The 17,607-nt window shown below is 34.1% G+C and overlaps 1 protein-coding gene across 2 annotated transcripts in view; it reads left to right on the top strand.

The window, feature by feature from the left end:
- LOC107717245 (bifunctional epoxide hydrolase 2) overlaps nucleotides 1-15,277 on the top strand; it is a 17,752-nt gene extending 2,475 nt beyond the window's left edge. For both annotated transcript variants that reach the window (XM_016523928.1, XM_016523929.1), the window contains exons 4-16: nucleotides 1,148-1,338; nucleotides 1,444-1,566; nucleotides 1,836-1,904; nucleotides 2,006-2,101; nucleotides 3,039-3,117; nucleotides 6,944-6,978; nucleotides 7,081-7,107; nucleotides 10,036-10,121; nucleotides 10,262-10,373; nucleotides 10,837-10,911; nucleotides 13,133-13,169; nucleotides 13,439-13,541; nucleotides 15,095-15,277. In XM_016523928.1, coding sequence (XP_016379414.1) covers nucleotides 1,148-1,338; nucleotides 1,444-1,566; nucleotides 1,836-1,904; nucleotides 2,006-2,101; nucleotides 3,039-3,117; nucleotides 6,944-6,978; nucleotides 7,081-7,107; nucleotides 10,036-10,121; nucleotides 10,262-10,373; nucleotides 10,837-10,911; nucleotides 13,133-13,169; nucleotides 13,439-13,541; nucleotides 15,095-15,257 — 1,196 coding nt within the window. In that variant the 3' untranslated portion in view covers nucleotides 15,258-15,277. The remainder of the gene's footprint in view (nucleotides 1-1,147; nucleotides 1,339-1,443; nucleotides 1,567-1,835; nucleotides 1,905-2,005; nucleotides 2,102-3,038; nucleotides 3,118-6,943; nucleotides 6,979-7,080; nucleotides 7,108-10,035; nucleotides 10,122-10,261; nucleotides 10,374-10,836; nucleotides 10,912-13,132; nucleotides 13,170-13,438; nucleotides 13,542-15,094) is intronic.
- Nucleotides 15,278-17,607: the final 2,330 nt, after the last annotated feature.

Genomic DNA, 17,607 nt, shown 5'->3' with positions numbered 1-17,607 from the left:
TGGAGTGTTTTCTCAACCTTTCCTCTCCTCTCATCATAAAAACGGAGCCCCGCACATTACATCGCCGGTCCCATCACGTCTTTTGCGCGCTCAGGTTCGTTATTTCAAATGTAGACGCGCGGCAAGCACTAGGGCTGTTCGATTTCGATTCCTGGTTCTGGAGTTGATGGGAATCAACCCCTGAATCGTTTTTTTGAACTGGTTCATTAAAACTATCTATCCGATTCAGGAAACTAATCAGAATTCCAATCACTTTTAGCGAGCATGAGGGAGGCGAATGGTAATAAAAATATAAAAATAATATTTTATCTCACAACTCTTTTATCTAAAAACTCGTAATTACGGCTTTTAGCGAGCATGAGGGAGGTGAATGGTGCTTCTCAAACGGAAGGCTGCATCCTAAAATTCAGATGATCTCAGTTCGGACACGTTTTCTTTCAGTTTATTATCGTGAATTTAAATGCGTGCAGCCTTCCGTTTGAGAGGCACCCAGAGATAAGCTTTGTTGAACTGAAAAAGGCTCTGAATGAGGAGTCGATTCCTCTTGATGGAATCGACTCTCGATTCCCAACGCCTCGGAATCGATTCTTTTTGGAATCGATTCCCAGCCCTACTGTCATAGTAGAACTCGTAGTATTTAAGCTGAAACTCTGGCAGTGCCAGTCCTTACAGCATTAGTTTACAAGTTACTAATTGTACTGCGGTAACTGTACAGCGATCTTCCTGCGTCCAGAAATCAGAATCCGCACATCAGGTAAACATAACAGTTCACCGAATTCAACTTTATGACAGCATTGCGCAATGAACTTTGTACTGTAAACATTGTGTGTATTTGTCCTGGCAGAAGTGGCATGCAAGTAACTTACAAGTCGTGTAATGTTTTCTGCCCTGTGTTTCCTTTTTGCCCAGAGACTTGTTAGTTTTGAATAAAAGAAAATAAAATGATGTTTTTATCAGCTGTTTGGACTCTCGTTTTGACGGCACCCATTCACTGCTGAGGATCCATTGGTGAGCAAGCGATGTAATGCTACATTTCTCCAATTTTTTTTTCCGGTGAAGAAGCAAACTCATTTCTGGGATCTGGGATGGTCTGATGGTGACTCAATTCTCAGCAAATTAAAATTTTTGGGTGAACTTTTCCTTTAAGGCATCTCTACATGCGTCCTGGCCAATATCTGGGTGGATGACACTGATCAGAGAGACGGTGTCGCTAGGATTCTCTCTGTATTGGAAAGCCATTTCAACCTAGTTGTGAGATCTTGCTATGCCGGTGTCAGAATCCCAGAGCTAGACATCTTTACCAGTGCCCTTGAAAAACTTGCGCTTAAACCTCAAGAAGTAAGAGCAGTAAATAATTTCAGAAGTTCTCCAATTGGAAAGAGCGGATTCAAAAGCTGCTAGTTAAGGATGTAACCAAATGCTCATATAATTTGCTTGTTTAAGGCAGTCTGGCTGGATGTGGATGAAGAAAGTATCAAGGCAGCTGAAGGTTTGGGAATGACGGCTGTTCAAGTCAAGGACATCACTGAGGCTCTTAAGGAAATCCAGAAGCTTACAGAAATAGAGGTGAGGAATTACTGAAATTCGTAATTCCATTGATACACTGTAAAAAAAAATTAATGGTAAAAGACTGCAAAAATGCTACAGTAAAAAACAGTTAATTGGTTAACAGCAGGTTCCCTTATTATATATAATAACGGTAATAAAACTGTAACTGTAATACTGTTAAATTTACAGTTTTTGGTAGTTAAAAAGAACAAGTCATCTTATAATTTACAGTGGGAAAAAAACAAATGACCTTTTTCATTTAATGGTTTTAATGGATAACTTGACAGGTCACCGGTGATCTCCAGCCACCCTCTTGTGATCCTGAAAATGTCTCTCATGGATATGTGAATATTAAGGTAATTTATAATGCTTATCTCTGTTTTAATTGTGCCAAAGTTCACTGGAAGTGTGTTATTTTTAGCAAGGGTCATAAAAAGTGTGTTCCTCTGTTTTTCAGCCTGGCGTGAGGATCCACTATGTGGACTTGGGAGACGGACCGCCTGTTCTCCTGTGCCATGGCTTCCCTGAGAGTTGGTTTTCCTGGAGGTATCAGGTGAGGAACCTCAAATCTTTCAGCTGATGCAACCGGAATTTAGGCCTTTGAAGGCAGTGAGGTTATTGTGAGTCTCATAGCTTAGTGGTTAAAGATCAGGGCTGGTAACCCACGGGTGTTGGGTTTAAACGCCAAAAGCGGTGATTCATGAGCTTTCACTATTATACCTTTGAATACGGCTCCAGGGGACTTGGAAAAATGCAAGTTGCTTTGGATAATGAAAAGAAGAATGGACCCTTTTCACAGACTGTGATGACACAATGAGTTATATTATGTAATCTAGCAACTTTTTTGTAGTTTAATTTTTAAAAGATTTAATGTATATTTATAACTCTGTACTCTTGTGTTTTATTACTTTGGTATTAAATTACAGAAAATTGGTTAATGCTGCTGAGTGAGTGTTTCTAGTGATGGCAAATTTCATATCTTTTTCTCTTCTGACCATCGTAATCAATCTCTCTATATGTTTTACTCTTTTGGAAAATCATAGAAACGTTAATGTTTTGTTTTTGTTTGTTTTTTGCTTTTGGAGCAAATGGAAATGCAAAAAATAATTTCTTGTAGTGAAGTTTACCCAACTATGATGACTTGTGCGTCTGAGATCCCTGGAAATGTGAAAAGATGCCATAGTGTAATGCAAGAGTTTTTTTTAACCATTCTAAATCACCCTTCTGTGGCACTTTAGTGCTTATTATTAATATATCTCTCACTTGGGATTAGGGGTTTGAACAAAACCTATCATAGAGACCTTGGGATGGTTTCTTTGAGTCAGTAAGAAATAACCTAACACCCTATCAACTTGGTAGCAATGCATTAATAACACTCGGAACACCTTAGCAACCGCATAGCAATGCCCTGGCAACCACTTAGAACACAAGTGCCACTCAAGTACTATGTCCTTCAGGTGTTATTGTTTTTGTTTATTGTTTCTCATCAGATTCCGGCTTTGGCCAATGCTGGATTCAGGGTTCTAGCTCTTGACATGAAAGGTTACGGTGACTCCACTGCTCCACCAGGTCAGTTATAATTATATACAGTATTGTTTTTTCTTTTACATTACATTTACATGCTTTTATCCAAAAGCGATTAATTAAAGAGGAACAAAAGCAAAGAGGAACAAACGTACTTCATCAAGAAGCCAACAATATGCATAATATACAATGCCAGGCTTGGTTGACAACTAGATTAGGAAGCAAGCTAGAGAAGAGGAGAATTTTTTGTAAGCGTATAAGTGCTTTGGTTCGAGATTGTGGGGTGGTTACAAAAGAGGTCTTCAGCTGCTTCTTGAAAGATGTGATTGTTTCAGCAGTTCGGGTGGATGTTGGCAGCTCGTTGCACCAGAGAGGAACAGAGAGGGTGAAGGTTTTGGCAAGTGGCTTTTTGCATTGTTGTGAAAGCACAAGAAGGTGTCACTTACTCTGTGACTTGAGTGTTAATGCATTCTGTTCACACCAGCTATATTCTACTCTATCTATGCATGCTATAGATCTTATTGTGAACAATTCATCTGTGCATGTTGCATTTTTAAATGTTTTGACATACCTCAAAATGTTTAATCAAAATGTCATAACTGGACCTTTAAGTGAAAATGGCAGACTTCTCTGTGGTGACATATGTAGGACGTCTCCAGTCATTTAGTCCAGTCATTTAGTCATTAAAACTCACTCCTGCAAGCTTGCGTTCATCTGCCTCCAATTTTGAATGCAATGGCAACATATTAAAATCTGATCGACAACTGATGCATAGAACCAAGTCCAGGCCATACATTTGTGATACTCAGATGTACGTCACAATATGGCAGAAAAGATCTGTCTACTTGCATTTCAACATGACTTTAAATACTGCACTTGTTAAAAGCAGTGTTAGTCCCCTTTCAAAATGAAAAATGAAATGGCATTGCTAAACACAGGGTTAAAAATGGCCTTAACCTGGGATTAAAAAGCCCAAAGTGAAATATAAAAACCCCTTAGTTGTGTTTCATAAGATAGATTCTTAACCTATGACAACTAATTGCAATCCACAGAATCAGTGCATAGGTTGTTTTTTAGATGGATACTTCATTTTTGCTCATTGTAAATTAAAAATACATAGTCTTTCCCAGGAAGTTGTCAAGGTAACGTGTTAACATGTTTTTTTTTAATTGCATCCTGTGATCAAAGAGAAAGGAAAACTTGAAATCGCATCATATGACCCCTTTAAGATACAGTATATGAGAAATTCCGTCTGGAAATTGTATTGCCTTATAAACATAAGTAGTTATGTATAATAGGTTACTTCAACTAAAGGAACATTTATAGTTCCTTTAGTTATATTTTGAAAACAGCTTGTTTTTTTTCCCTTTGACGTCAGCTACGTTTTTAAGATGACCAACAGTAACTTTCATTACTATTGGCAAGTTTGCAGAACAGGATGCTTTGACTTTGTTTGCAATAGCATTAAAGCCTGTTCAATAGCCATTACATATGTGAATTATCCTCAAGTCAAGGCATGAGTGAGAGACCTAAAAACTGCTGCCGAGAGTTTGTTTTAAACGTGTGTGTGTGTGTGTGTGTGCGTTGCTTGCTCAAATGTCATGCTTTAGCTTTAAAAGCAGCATGAATTTCCAGGTAACTGAAATAAATGCCCGAAGGGATTCCAGGCTGTTTTAAACGTGTGTGTGTGCGTTGCTTGCTCAAATGTCATGCTTTAGCTTTAAAAGCAGCATGAATTTCCAGGTAACTGAAATAAATGCCCGAAGGGATTCCAGGCACTCCAGTTCCCCTGTGATCGCTGTGGCATCATGCTGAGAATGAAAATGAGAAACACTGCTCTTTAGCAGTGTTGGGGAAAGTTACTTTTAAAAGTAATGCATTACAATATTGCGTTACTCCCTAAAAAAGTAACCAATTACGTTACTTAGTTACTTTTTATGGAAAGTAATGCGTTATATTACTTTTGCGTTACTTTCGCGTTACTTTTTAAATATAAGCAGGGCTTGATTGTTTTTAATATAAGAAGTTCTATTTATAGCAAATATAAAAGCCCTTTCACACCAAAAAGTGTAGAGAATAAACCTCAGGCTGAAGCAAAAGTAAATTCACGTCTGTACAGTAGAACGCAGGAGAAGAAACACTCTTCAGCAATAAAAAAAACAAAGCACAATTGTTAGTTTCTCTAAAGTCATTTTTGCTTATTAGTATGGTTGAACTGGATCATCAAAGGTCAGCAGCAAAGATATTGGTTAATAAAATGGGATTAGATACATTTGTGTTATTTAACATATTTAATTATTGCAGGTTTGCGTCATTCTGAGTTTGCATTTCACTGTTTTAATTCATTTTGATGAATACTAAATCTGTTTTTTTGTGAGTGGGATGAATTAATGCACATTCACATTTAGTCTAAAACTACAGTAACATCATGTTCACACAGCGCACACAACGCTTCTGTACTCCCGATTTCTCGCAATATGGGGACAGGAGAGCTATCAGTCAATAAATGGGAAAACAAAGTAACAGGCATTACTTTTTTGAAAAAGTAACTCAGATATTTTCTTGTAAATTAAAAAAGTAATGCGTTACTTTACTAGTTACTTGAAAAAAGTAATCTGATTACGTAACTCGCATTACTTGTAATGAGTTACCCCCAACACTGCTCTTTAGCATGTGCATCAGGTCACATCTGTGATGGGATTTGAAGTTTACATAAAGAACTGTGTGTGGAGTGACAGTGCATGTTTTCAACAATAAGTTATGAGAGGCTGTGCTTTATTTTGAATATATTTTCAATATAGCATGATCTCAAGGCCTTATTGCTTTAAATGATTACAATGCAATAAAATTAAAGACATTTTTCATTAAAGGTTTTTTAATTAAACGTTTTATCAAATGTCCTTATGCTCGAATATATAGTACCTTTTAATTAAGGTTTATAACTGCTGTTTATTATTATTATTATTATTATTATTATTATTAAACCGCCCGCATCAAATTTGCTGAATGAAAGCCAATACTTGTTTCTTATGAATATTGGACTGCTGACTCAAAATATGATGCATTGTAGCATTTTTGCTTTTGACAACCATTTGTAAGGTGGTTATTGTAAGAATTCTGGTATTATCCCTTAATCAGCAGAAAAACTGAAAAACAAAGACATGATTCTTGTCTTCCTCTGAGTCAGATTACAGCTATTTGTTAAATTTTCAAATGATTTTAACATGTATGAATGATTCTCAAGACATTATTTTAAGCCTAATCTTTATTTTAAAGGTTAGAATCATGACCAGTGACAGAAGAAAATGCAAACAAGAGCCAGATGTTTTCTGCTACATCATGCTTTACACTCTTAAAAATAAAGGTGCTTAAATGGTTCTTTACAGCGATGCCATAGAAGAACCATTTTTGGTTCCACAACGAACCATTCAGTCAAAGGTTCTTTAAAGAACCATCTCTTTCTTACCTTTTTATAATCTGAAGAACCTTCTTTCGCCACAAAGAACCTTTTGTGAAACACAAAGTTCTTCAGATGTTAAAGGTTCTTTATGGAACCATTTAGACAAAAAAGGTTATATTATGGCATCGTGAAGCACCTTTATTTTTAAAAGTGTACTGCATTCAAACAAGGACAGAAAATTGCAGATTTTGTGGAAACAATAAATGGAGTATTTAAACTTGTTGCAAATTGTAAGTTAAACTATACATTTTTTAATACTACATTTTCAAACACATTTGACATGTTATTTTGATATGTGCATTAAAGCTGATACATATACTGTATATAATTTGAAAAATCTTGTTATTATTGCCATATGAAAAGATACAGAGCATAGAATAAGCACTGTTTTATTCCCACCTTTTTATGCAGAGATTGAGGAGTATTCTCAAGAACAAATCATGCTGGTAATTAAAACTAATCCATGTGAATTTACTTATCCATGTAAATTTATAGCAAAATTGATTAATGTTGCATACAATTTTGTCATCCCTCTCTTGGCTTTTTAGGATCTGGTGACATTTTTGGATAAAATGGTATGTACAGTTTTTTTACTTTCACACATGCATATAATTACAGGATTACTGAACGGCTGATTTATGATATTGCATAATATTGAAAAACTTAAGATGCATTGCTAATATTTTAGCCTCCGTCTTGTTAGACATATAATTAGTGTTGGGACTCAAGAACAGTTTCTTATTATTAACAGGTTTGCTTTAAGAAATACTGCAACCGAATGATTTCCATGATGTTTCATTAGCAGTTTTTGAGCATTTGCATGCTTTTGCATTGCAGACAGAACAAAGAACTAAAATATACTGTTTCTTGTGCCAAATCTATAGTGCTGTGGCAGAAGGAATGATATTTTAGCTGAGTTATGAGTTTGCAGTCTGAATTAAGAAAGAATTCAAAATTAACAGTGATTCGTGAAAGAATGAGCCGATTCTTTTGAATAAAGTGAATGACTCAGCATTTTATTTATTTATATCAGAATCTTTACTTTATGGTCCTCCAATGTAACCATATTGTCAAATGCTGGTGCATGTGTTTTCAGGACACATTATGTTTTAACCCTGGCGGTTGTATTAATTAGGTTTAGCCTTGTCTGAATGTAGAGATATTTTTCGTACATTTTCAGTGTTGTTCATTATCAGACAAACCATCTCTCTCTGCTCTTTTGCACATCTCAAAATAGTACCACGTGTTAAACAGACACACTGTACTGAAGCTAAATTCTATCGATTCTAGAGCAGTTCCCCTTTTTCAAGCCATTTCATAAGAATACAATGCTCTTGTTTTTTCAGACCTTTTTCAGGCTATCAGGACATACTACATCACTTGCCAAATGATTGTATGATAAAAATGTTTTATCTGTTGTGATTCTCATTGGTACTCCTGCTTGGATGAATGTGAGAAGACAGAGAAGTGTTAAGGTGGCGTTGCACATTATTTTCCGGATTCATTAAAAGCATCACAAAACCATGTGTGGCAACAGAACTGACAGGTCGAGACCTCAAACGGATGAGGGACTGTTTTTGAAAGTCTGTTCATCCATATTTAGTTGGTCCACAGTTAGACCAGCAGATTCTGCAGTGCAGATAACACATGATTTGCATTTGGTTAGTGGAGTAAAATACAAGAGTGGTGCAACATTTAAGTGCATTTGTCCCAAAATATATGCATTTGTTATGACCAGTCTTGACCAGACTAGATAAACATGCTTCAACTCAGCAGATATACACTGGCGTTCAAAAGTTTGGGATCAGTAAGACTTGTAATGTTTTTTAAAGAAGACTCTTCTAGATTTGAATGTATATTAAAATAGAAAAACGTTATTTTACATCATAATAATATTTCACAATATTACATTTTTTCCTGTATTTTTTATCAAATAAATGCAGCCTTGATGAGCATAAGAAACTCCTATAAAAAAACATTAAAAATCGTTCTGATCCCAAACTTTTGACCGGTAGTGTATAAGATGGGTGTCTCTTTCAGCATGTTCTTTGTCAATGACATGCAGTGAGATTTCGTCCTGTTTTGAAGCAATTAAATTATTATAAATGAAATGCTTTTGGTCATATATTTTACTTATTTTACATATATTCACCTTGCAACTCCTTGCAACCAATCATAATTAAGAATTTAACAATGTGACATGTAAGGCATGAGAATCTTATGTGAGTACTAGTGTGTGGCGTTGAGTTTATTTCCCATCAGGCAGTATAACGGGGTGGGAGGGTGTGAAAGAGGTCATTATCTTCTAATTACTTGCTACAGTTGGTGGTCTAATCACGTAAATAAGGCAGAGAGAAACACAAATCATTGTGCTAGAGGAAGTGATCTGTAATTTTTGACTGTGTATGGGATTGAGACAAACAGATACTGGGCCAGGACAGTTTCTTCAAGACTGCCTTGACTTGGTTTTAGAATGATGTTAAGTGACCCTTCACTGGGAGTTTGATTGACAGGCGATCTGACCAATCATAAGGCCGAATCTGCCATTTTGTCAGACAAACAAACTAGACAGGAGAGTAGATTAACCTCGGTGGACTTGAACTTGAAAAATGGTGTGCATTTGAAACAAGATACCTTCTGATGTTCATTCATGTTTATTTCATGCTTGAAGTAAATATGGAAAGATGATCGGTTCACATGCGCTTGAACTGAGATGCTACAGCGATCTGCCACAAAATGGTATTTATTGTTGGAATTTCTTTTAAAAAATGACAAAATCACTTTGTCTCATACCAAAAGAAACCTGCTCTGTCTCGTCTGTCACTGTTCTGCGATATGTATATTTCACTGCATGAGAACATGATGTTTGGTGTGAGAGTGGCATGGCTTGTCGAACGTAGCAACGGTAACTTAAGGGGACAGGTTTTTGCAAAGGATAAAGGATGAATATTCAAAGCTTTTATTTACTTAATCTAGTTGTTGTGGACCTTGGTTTGTTTGTTTATTTGTTTATCGCCTTCAGCAATTAGATTTATTTATTTATTTAAAAGTGAAATTAAGAGCTTAATTGAAAAGAATCATAAAAGTACATGCAAATGTTACAATGAAAAACATATTCAGAAAAAATAGTAGCCTATATATAGTTTTCTTTTCCATAGTTTTCTTTTGATTTTGTACTGAAATATAATTTCTATGTCATGAAATGTTACTGTGAAGTTCAGGTAGTTTTATACCTTGGTTTTTTTGTTTATTGCATCAGCAATTTGAATCATGTAGGAAAAACTATTTAAAATAATAGATTAATTAAAAATAATGATGAAAGTACATGCATTTGTTACTATGTAAAAAACAAAAAAATCTTAATCCTAAAATAGTATAAATTATTTCTGAGATTTCTTTTGATTTTGGACTGAAATATGATTTCCCATGTCATAACATTTCCTGTTTGTAGTGTGATCATTATTGCAAAGATGAGTTTATAGTTTTGTCTTTCTGCTCCGCAGGGCATCCCACAGGTGATTCTGGTGGGTCATGACTGGGGCGGTGCTCTGGTGTGGAACATGGCACAGTTCCATTCTGAGAGAGTGAGGTATTGCATTTCAGAGAGCATCATTAACAAAATGATTCAAGAGTGTCATGAGTGTTGGTTTAGTTTGTGCATTTCTGTGCACTGTGCATAACAGACATCATTTTTTCTTCCCATGTTAATCATTTTATTTTGACATGCAGGGCCGTGGCGTCTCTCAACACACCTCTTTTTCCTGTGGATCCAAAAACAAATCCAATGGAGAAACTCAAGGCCGTGCCGATCTTTGATTACCAGATCTATTTCCAGAAGCCTGTGAGTGATTATCAATATTGAATTATGTTCATTTACACACACACACACACACACATATATACAACTTTTAGATAATAATTAATATTATGTATTATATTTTTTTTATTATACATTGATTATAATATATGATTTTGTATTATATTAATTGTAATATTTAAATGTTTTATATATATTATATTAACATTAGAATTTCGTATATATATATTACATTTGTTAATAGGGTAACAAGTTACAATAATGTTCCACTTAAGGCTCCAGACTTTGGTAATATGGTAACATTTTACATGATTAAAATCAGATATTATTTGTTAATATAATTACAACAACAATAATAGAAAATAATTATATATATGTATATGTAATCAAGTAATATTATTTAATGGACCTAAGCTAACATCTAACTAACAATAAACTGCTGTATTTTTATTATTTATTTATTTGATATTTATTTCTGTTGTATCAGGGTGTTGCAGAGGCTGAACTGGAGAAAAACCTTGAGCGAACCTTCAAACTGATGTTCATTGCAAGTAATGAAACTGTAAGTTTTCTGAGTTTAATTTTACATTCATTAAATGAATTTCATTAGAGTTAGATGCAAAGCTGAGAAAGAAACAGCTCTTTTTTTCATACAAAGACAGTTCATATTGACCTTGTCTGTCAAGCTCAGAATGGGAAAAACACCATAAAAGGGTTTTGGTATATAAGACATTTGCACTATATTTCATGTTTTCTAAAGCATTATGATAGCTTTGTGTCAGTAGTATTTTTAATGTGTTAAATGATTCTTTAAAAGTCACTTGTGAGTATTTATGAATTTAATAGATGACCAAGATTTCCTCAAGATCATGATCATGCATGCAGTTTAAAAAGTCGTTCAATAATGTTGTTATAATTCATGTTGCACTAGCAAACATCTTGACAGAGCAGGAACCTTATGCATGAGTATAATTCTCCCTTCATCTGAAGTGACACGGTTATCTGTTAGATATTTACATTGCTTATCGCCGGCATCAAAAAGCCAGTGCTGATGGAGATCAAAGAGTCGAGGCGTGCGGTTGGTGCTGAATGACCCGGCATCATAATGAGGGCCACTTAAAGGGCTCCCATCCGGGACTCTGATCCTGGACTAATGAATCACAAACGGCAGGCTTTTAATGTGTTAAATGATTCTTTAAAAGTCACTTGTGAGTATTTATGAATTTAATAGATGACCAAGATTTCCTCAAGATCATGATCATGCATGCAGTTTAAAAAGTCGTTCAATAATGTTGTTATAATTCATGTTGCACTAGCAAACATCTTGACAGAGCAGGAACCTTATGCATGAGTATAATTCTCCCTTCATCTGAAGTGACACGGTTATCTGTTAGATATTTACATTGCTTATCGCCGGCATCAAAAAGCCAGGGCTGATGGAGATCAAAGAGTCGAGGCGTGCGGTTGGTGCTGAATGACCCGGCATCATAACGAGGGCCACTTAAAGGGCTCCCATCTGGGACTCTGATCCTGGACTAATGAATCACAAACGGCAGGCCATCGCTCAGCCTCAGGTAGCCACACGCTGCATCTTAATGAGCGTGTGGCTACCTGCATCTTAATCATCTTTAGTCTCTGTGATATTCTGGTCTCATTATATGTGATTCTGGGACTTTTTAAGCCAATTTTATGGTCTGCCAGGTGAAAATTGTAAGTCTGATCGCTTGGAAAAATAATAGCACAGATTTCCCCAACCAGCTGCACATTTTTTGAGGTGTAATTCACATCCTTACTACATAGCAGCACCTTTTAAAAAGGAAAGGACTTGTAGGCTCTTATTACAAAGGAAGGACTGTATGAAAAAATCTGACCTGAACTATATTTAATAACCAGACTGTCATAGAGAAACACAGTAGAGATCACATAGCAATGTGCTAAAAAACAGAATACATTAGCAAATGCATTTTTGTAAATTGAAATAAATAAAGCAGAAATATTAGATGACTTCAACTTTTTTTCAGTTAGTTGCCAAAGCTAAATTTAACATTTTTAAGATGAATTACTAAAATTACTAAACTGAAACTGAAATAAAAATGAAAGGTAAACAGAACTAAAAAACAAAATATAAAACATAAAAGTACATAAAATTACTAAAACGACAATATAAACTACATGTATAAAAATAAAAGCTCATTCAAAATATTAAATAATATTAATACATTTTTAAACTAAAATGATTGTAATAATTAATATTTTTGAATTAGCTTTTATTTTTACATTATTCCGTTTTTTTTAATTTCAGTTAGTTGCAAAGGCAACATTTCTAAAGATAAACAGAAATTAATTAATTAAAAAACAAACATTAGTAAACTTCAACTAAAATTAAAAAACTGAAAATATAAAAATATAAGCTAATTCAAACTATTCAATAAAACAGACTGTTATTTATTAATATTTTTAATTAGGTTTCATTGTTATATTTCATTGTATATATTTTTCTTGTATTTATTTATTTATTTTAGTCACCATTGGCAACATTTCTATTTAATTTTGCTTAAGTTGAAGTACTAAAACTACTAAAACTAAACCTGAAATATAAAAATTGAACATAAAAAGAAATATAAAAAAATGAATAAAAATGACAACATTTTTAAACAAAATTAAAATTGAAAACTGAAAATATAAAACAGCTAATTCAAAATATTATTAAATACTATAATAGTATATAAATAATACTAGAATAACACTGGCAACCACCTAAAACATCTTATTATAATCTGCAGAAATCATTTCCTAGCACCGCAGGAGTCTGCCAGAGAGGTAAGAACGTTTTTTTTCTGCTTTTCATTATTTGATGAACAATAGAGAATGATTGGCAGCATCATTAGCTTCAGCAATTCAAATAGCTTCTTTTATGCAGTCAGCTTCTGATTTAGTTCAGTGTTTTGTATTGAAGAATGAATGCATGTGTGATTTGAGTCACACTCGAGAAGAACGGTACAAACCGCTTGTGCTCCGAGCCTCAAAAGACTGCATGACTGCACTGGCCTTATCGTTTTGTTTTCCTTGTCTGCTCTTTTGTTTATCAGGTGGATTGTTTGTGGCGTCACTGGATGATCCACCCCGCAGTGCTATTCTCAGCGAGTCTGCGCTGGAATACTATGTTCAGCAGTTCACCAAGAGCGGCTTCAGGTACACTGAGCAAATGGGCAAAAAGTGCATCTTATTTATGTGCATTCATATGCATCGTGATTTACTCAAGTAGGACATGTTATTACTGGAACAACATTTTCATTTTTGGCATGCAGTTTTTAAGTCTTACCAAACTATCCTTTCCTTCTGATTTTCTGATTGATATCAGTGTTGTTTCAAGTCCAAAAGGATGTTGTTCCAGGCAGATGTCCTGCTAGACTAAATCATGTTGTGCTGTGGCTTCATATTTCTTCAAAAAGTGTTTTATATTTTGTTTAGCTTTAAAATAAAAATGAAAGTTATTAAAAAAAAGGAAATTAAAAAAAATTGTTAAATCTCTTCATAACAGTATTTCACCCAAAAATAAATAAATCTGTCATAATTTACACATCATCATGTTGATTTTAAACCTGTATGATTTGTATGATGATAAAATAATTTTTTTATATATTTGCATATACACTTGTTCTGTATTTAATATTTCTTATTTCATATTTAATATATTTGTATTTATGTATTTTGTTTTATTGTTTGCACACACACACACACACACACACAGTTATATAATGCATGCATGCATTTTGATCACAACAGGATCACACAATTTTTTTATGCTAGATCAATAGTTTTGATGAATCTCTGCATGTAAATGAAAGTATTACATCAAGTATGAATATGTAGAAGTGCAGATGAGATTTTCCGCACACAAAGCTATTTTTCAAATATATTTTGAAAGTAATTAGGACTATTTTTGTGGTCTGTTCTTCCACAGAATAAAGGAAATCACATGAGTTTGAAATGACAGAATGTTTATGTGAACTATGCCTTTAAACGTGAGGCACTGATAATTAATACATGCTCATGCACGAGGCATAGATGACATGTTGTCACTGAGGGTCTGGTTTTGTCTTACTATGTTCAGCAGTTCACCAAGAGCGGCTTCAGGTACACTGAGCAAATGGGCAAAAAGTGCATCTTATTTATGTGCATTCATATGCATCGTGATTTACTCAAGTAGGACATGTTATTACTGGAACAACATTTTCATTTTTGGCATGCAGTTTTTAAGTCTTACCAAACTATCCTTTCCTTCTGATTTTCTGATTGATATCAGTGTTGTTTCAAGTCCAAAAGGATGTTGTTCCAGGCAGATGTCCTGCTAGACTAAATCATGTTGTGCTGTGGCTTCATATTTCTTCAAAAAGTGTTTTATATTTTGTTTAGCTTTAAAATAAAAATGAAAGTTATTAAAAAAAAGGAAATTAAAAAAAATTGTTAAATCTCTTCATAACAGTATTTCACCCAAAAATAAATAAATCTGTCATAATTTACACATCATCATGTTGATTTTAAACCTGTATGATTTGTATGATGATAAAATAATTTTTTTATTATTAAATAATTAGGATCATTAAGATTTGATACTTTGTGACTTAATTTTATTTATGCAAAAAACATAATATACAATATATTTTGTATTTTTTTGCATATATATCCTTTTGTGTGTATATATGTGTGTGTGTGTTGTCACTGAGGGTCTGGTTTTGTCTCAGGGGTCCTCTGAACTGGTACCGTAACGGGGAGAGGAACTGGCGTTGGATGTGTTCCAGGCCGAGGGGCAAGGCAAGTGTCCTCACCGTGCTCCCGCTCTCTGACACCGTCACTGTCAGAAATACCCAAGTGTTGCTTATTCCAGCAATTCCACACCACATCTAGCCCAGTCCTGCAGCCTGAGCGGAGCAGATGGTGCCTGTTCCCTTTGCCCCAACATCTGCTTCTCCATGATGAGCTGAAGTGCTTTAGCTCTGGCTGCATCACTCATAAATGTGTCTTTATATGGAATGGAAATCAGTAACCGGTTCTTCTTTAAAATCAGTTGCACTTTTAAAAAATACTGATGCAGATTATTTGATTGATGCTGTTAAATGTTGTTTCATGCTGCAAATGCAATCAAGCCTGATACTAAAATATCACTTCTGACATTATTTTCAAAAATCTAATATGTTATATACCTTATCTTGTTGCATTTTTAGTCAGTTCCTTAAGACCGTCAAAACTGATTTGATTAGTTGAAAAGTACATGACAGTGCATCTGCCTTCAAATCTTAATAAAATGCAATTTTTAGAGTTTATTTAAAAAAATATCACATCTTAAACCAAAATAGTGAAATTATTTCATATTCACCCCTATGTTTACTTAATTGTGATATTGTGAAAAAAAACCAATATGATTTGCATCTTTATAGGTTGACTTTATTTTATCCAACATTGTATATGATGGGGACATGAAAATGTACTGCATAACAAGAATGATGCATTATATTGACATTAAACTTGATCAAAAACTCATATAGCGGCAAGTTGTCTCGCAATTCTGACTTTTTTCTCGGAATTGTAAGCTAAACTTTTCTTAGAGGTATAAACTTCTCAATTCTGAGAAGAAGAGTTAGTATTGTGAGATATAAACTCGCAATTGTAAGTTGTGAGTAGGTGCGGTTATGTTTTTGCGAATTTATATTTCGCAGTTCTGATAAAATAGTCTGAATTGCATGATATAAACTTGTAATTGTGAGAAAAAAGTCAGTTTATTTATTCTTGCAATTCTGCCTTTTTCTCAGAATTGCGAGAGATTTTTTTCTCAGATATAAACTTGCAATTCTGAGAAGAATAGTGAGAATTGTGAAATATATATCAACAATTGAGAGGAAAAAAAAGTCAGAATTGTGAGAGAAAAGTCGCAATTACCTTTTTTTGTGAGTTTAGAAAATGTCCGAATTGTAAGATATAAACTTGAAATTGTGAGAATAAAAGTCACAATTCTGACTTTTTTCTTAGAATTGGGAGATAAACTTTTTTCGCAATTTTGAAATTTTTTCTCAGAATTCATATCTCAAAATTCTAATAAAAAAGTCAGAATTGTGAGATATAAAGTTAAAATAAAGTTTTATTCTGTGGTGGAATTAAGCATCCTTACAAATTATTAGTGTCTATGGCGAGTTTAAAATTGTGAGTTTAACATACTGTAGACGTAAATTACAGTTATTCCGATACTTTACATAAACACAGTACGAGATTGCATGTGTAATGTCGTACTATAGCATTGTCCATGCAAGCTGACCTGATGTAAGCTGGTCTTGTATGTTTCTGTCTGAAGGTCCCCAACCTCACCAGAGGCCACATTGAGGAGTGTGGACACTGGACTCAGACGGAGAGGTAAGATTCACTGGAAACTGATGTTTGTGCGAATGTTTTTCCACCAAAACAATAATGCCACTTTGTGAAGGATGATGTCATTGAGGAACTGGCACTTTTACAAAAGACTTTGGAAAGTGAAATTAAGAATACAGGGAAACAATATGAATTGATCACCAGTTAAATAATATTGTATATATAATAAAGAGTTTTACTTGAAATATTTTATTTTAAGAAAATGTACATAATAATCTTAATAAAATGCAATTTTTAGAGTTTATTTAAAAAAATATCACATCTTAAACCAAAATAGTGAAATTATTTCATATTCACCCGTTTACTTAATTGTGATATTGTGAAAAAAAAACAATATGATTTGCATCTTTATAGGTTGACTTTATTTTATCCAACATTGTATATGATGGGGACATGAAAATGTACTGCATAACAAGAATGATTCATTATATTGACATTAAACTTGATCAAAAACTCATATAGCGGCAATTTACATGTCTGAATGGCTTTAAAATTACATGGTGTTGCTTAAATGTCAGCAAGGTATCAGGAATACTTGGTTTCCAGGAAACTGGATTGCAAAAAATAATTGACGGACTGTCTGACTTTTAGTACTTTAGTTGACTGTTGTTATATGGGGAGTGTAATAATTGATAGAATAAAATAGGTTAATACGATGTCAGGTTAGGTTAGGTGGATTAAATGCTCATAGATTGTGTAAGATTCAGCCTACAATGCATGGTTTTTGAGTCTTATATTTTCTAAAGCATGTGCATCCTCCTTCTTCCCATAATTTCTTGTCCCTTTTCTCAGATCAAATGCTAGACTTATTTCAGTAGTAAATAATTTGAGTCATATT

This window comes from Sinocyclocheilus rhinocerous, unplaced genomic scaffold, assembly GCF_001515625.1.
Source record: "Sinocyclocheilus rhinocerous isolate Xijiao unplaced genomic scaffold, SAMN03320098_v1.1 scaffold1144, whole genome shotgun sequence".
Classification (NCBI taxonomy): domain Eukaryota; kingdom Metazoa; phylum Chordata; class Actinopteri; order Cypriniformes; family Cyprinidae; genus Sinocyclocheilus; species Sinocyclocheilus rhinocerous.
Note: the sequence above shows the minus strand (reverse complement) of the source record. Positions and strands in the feature narration are given on the sequence as shown.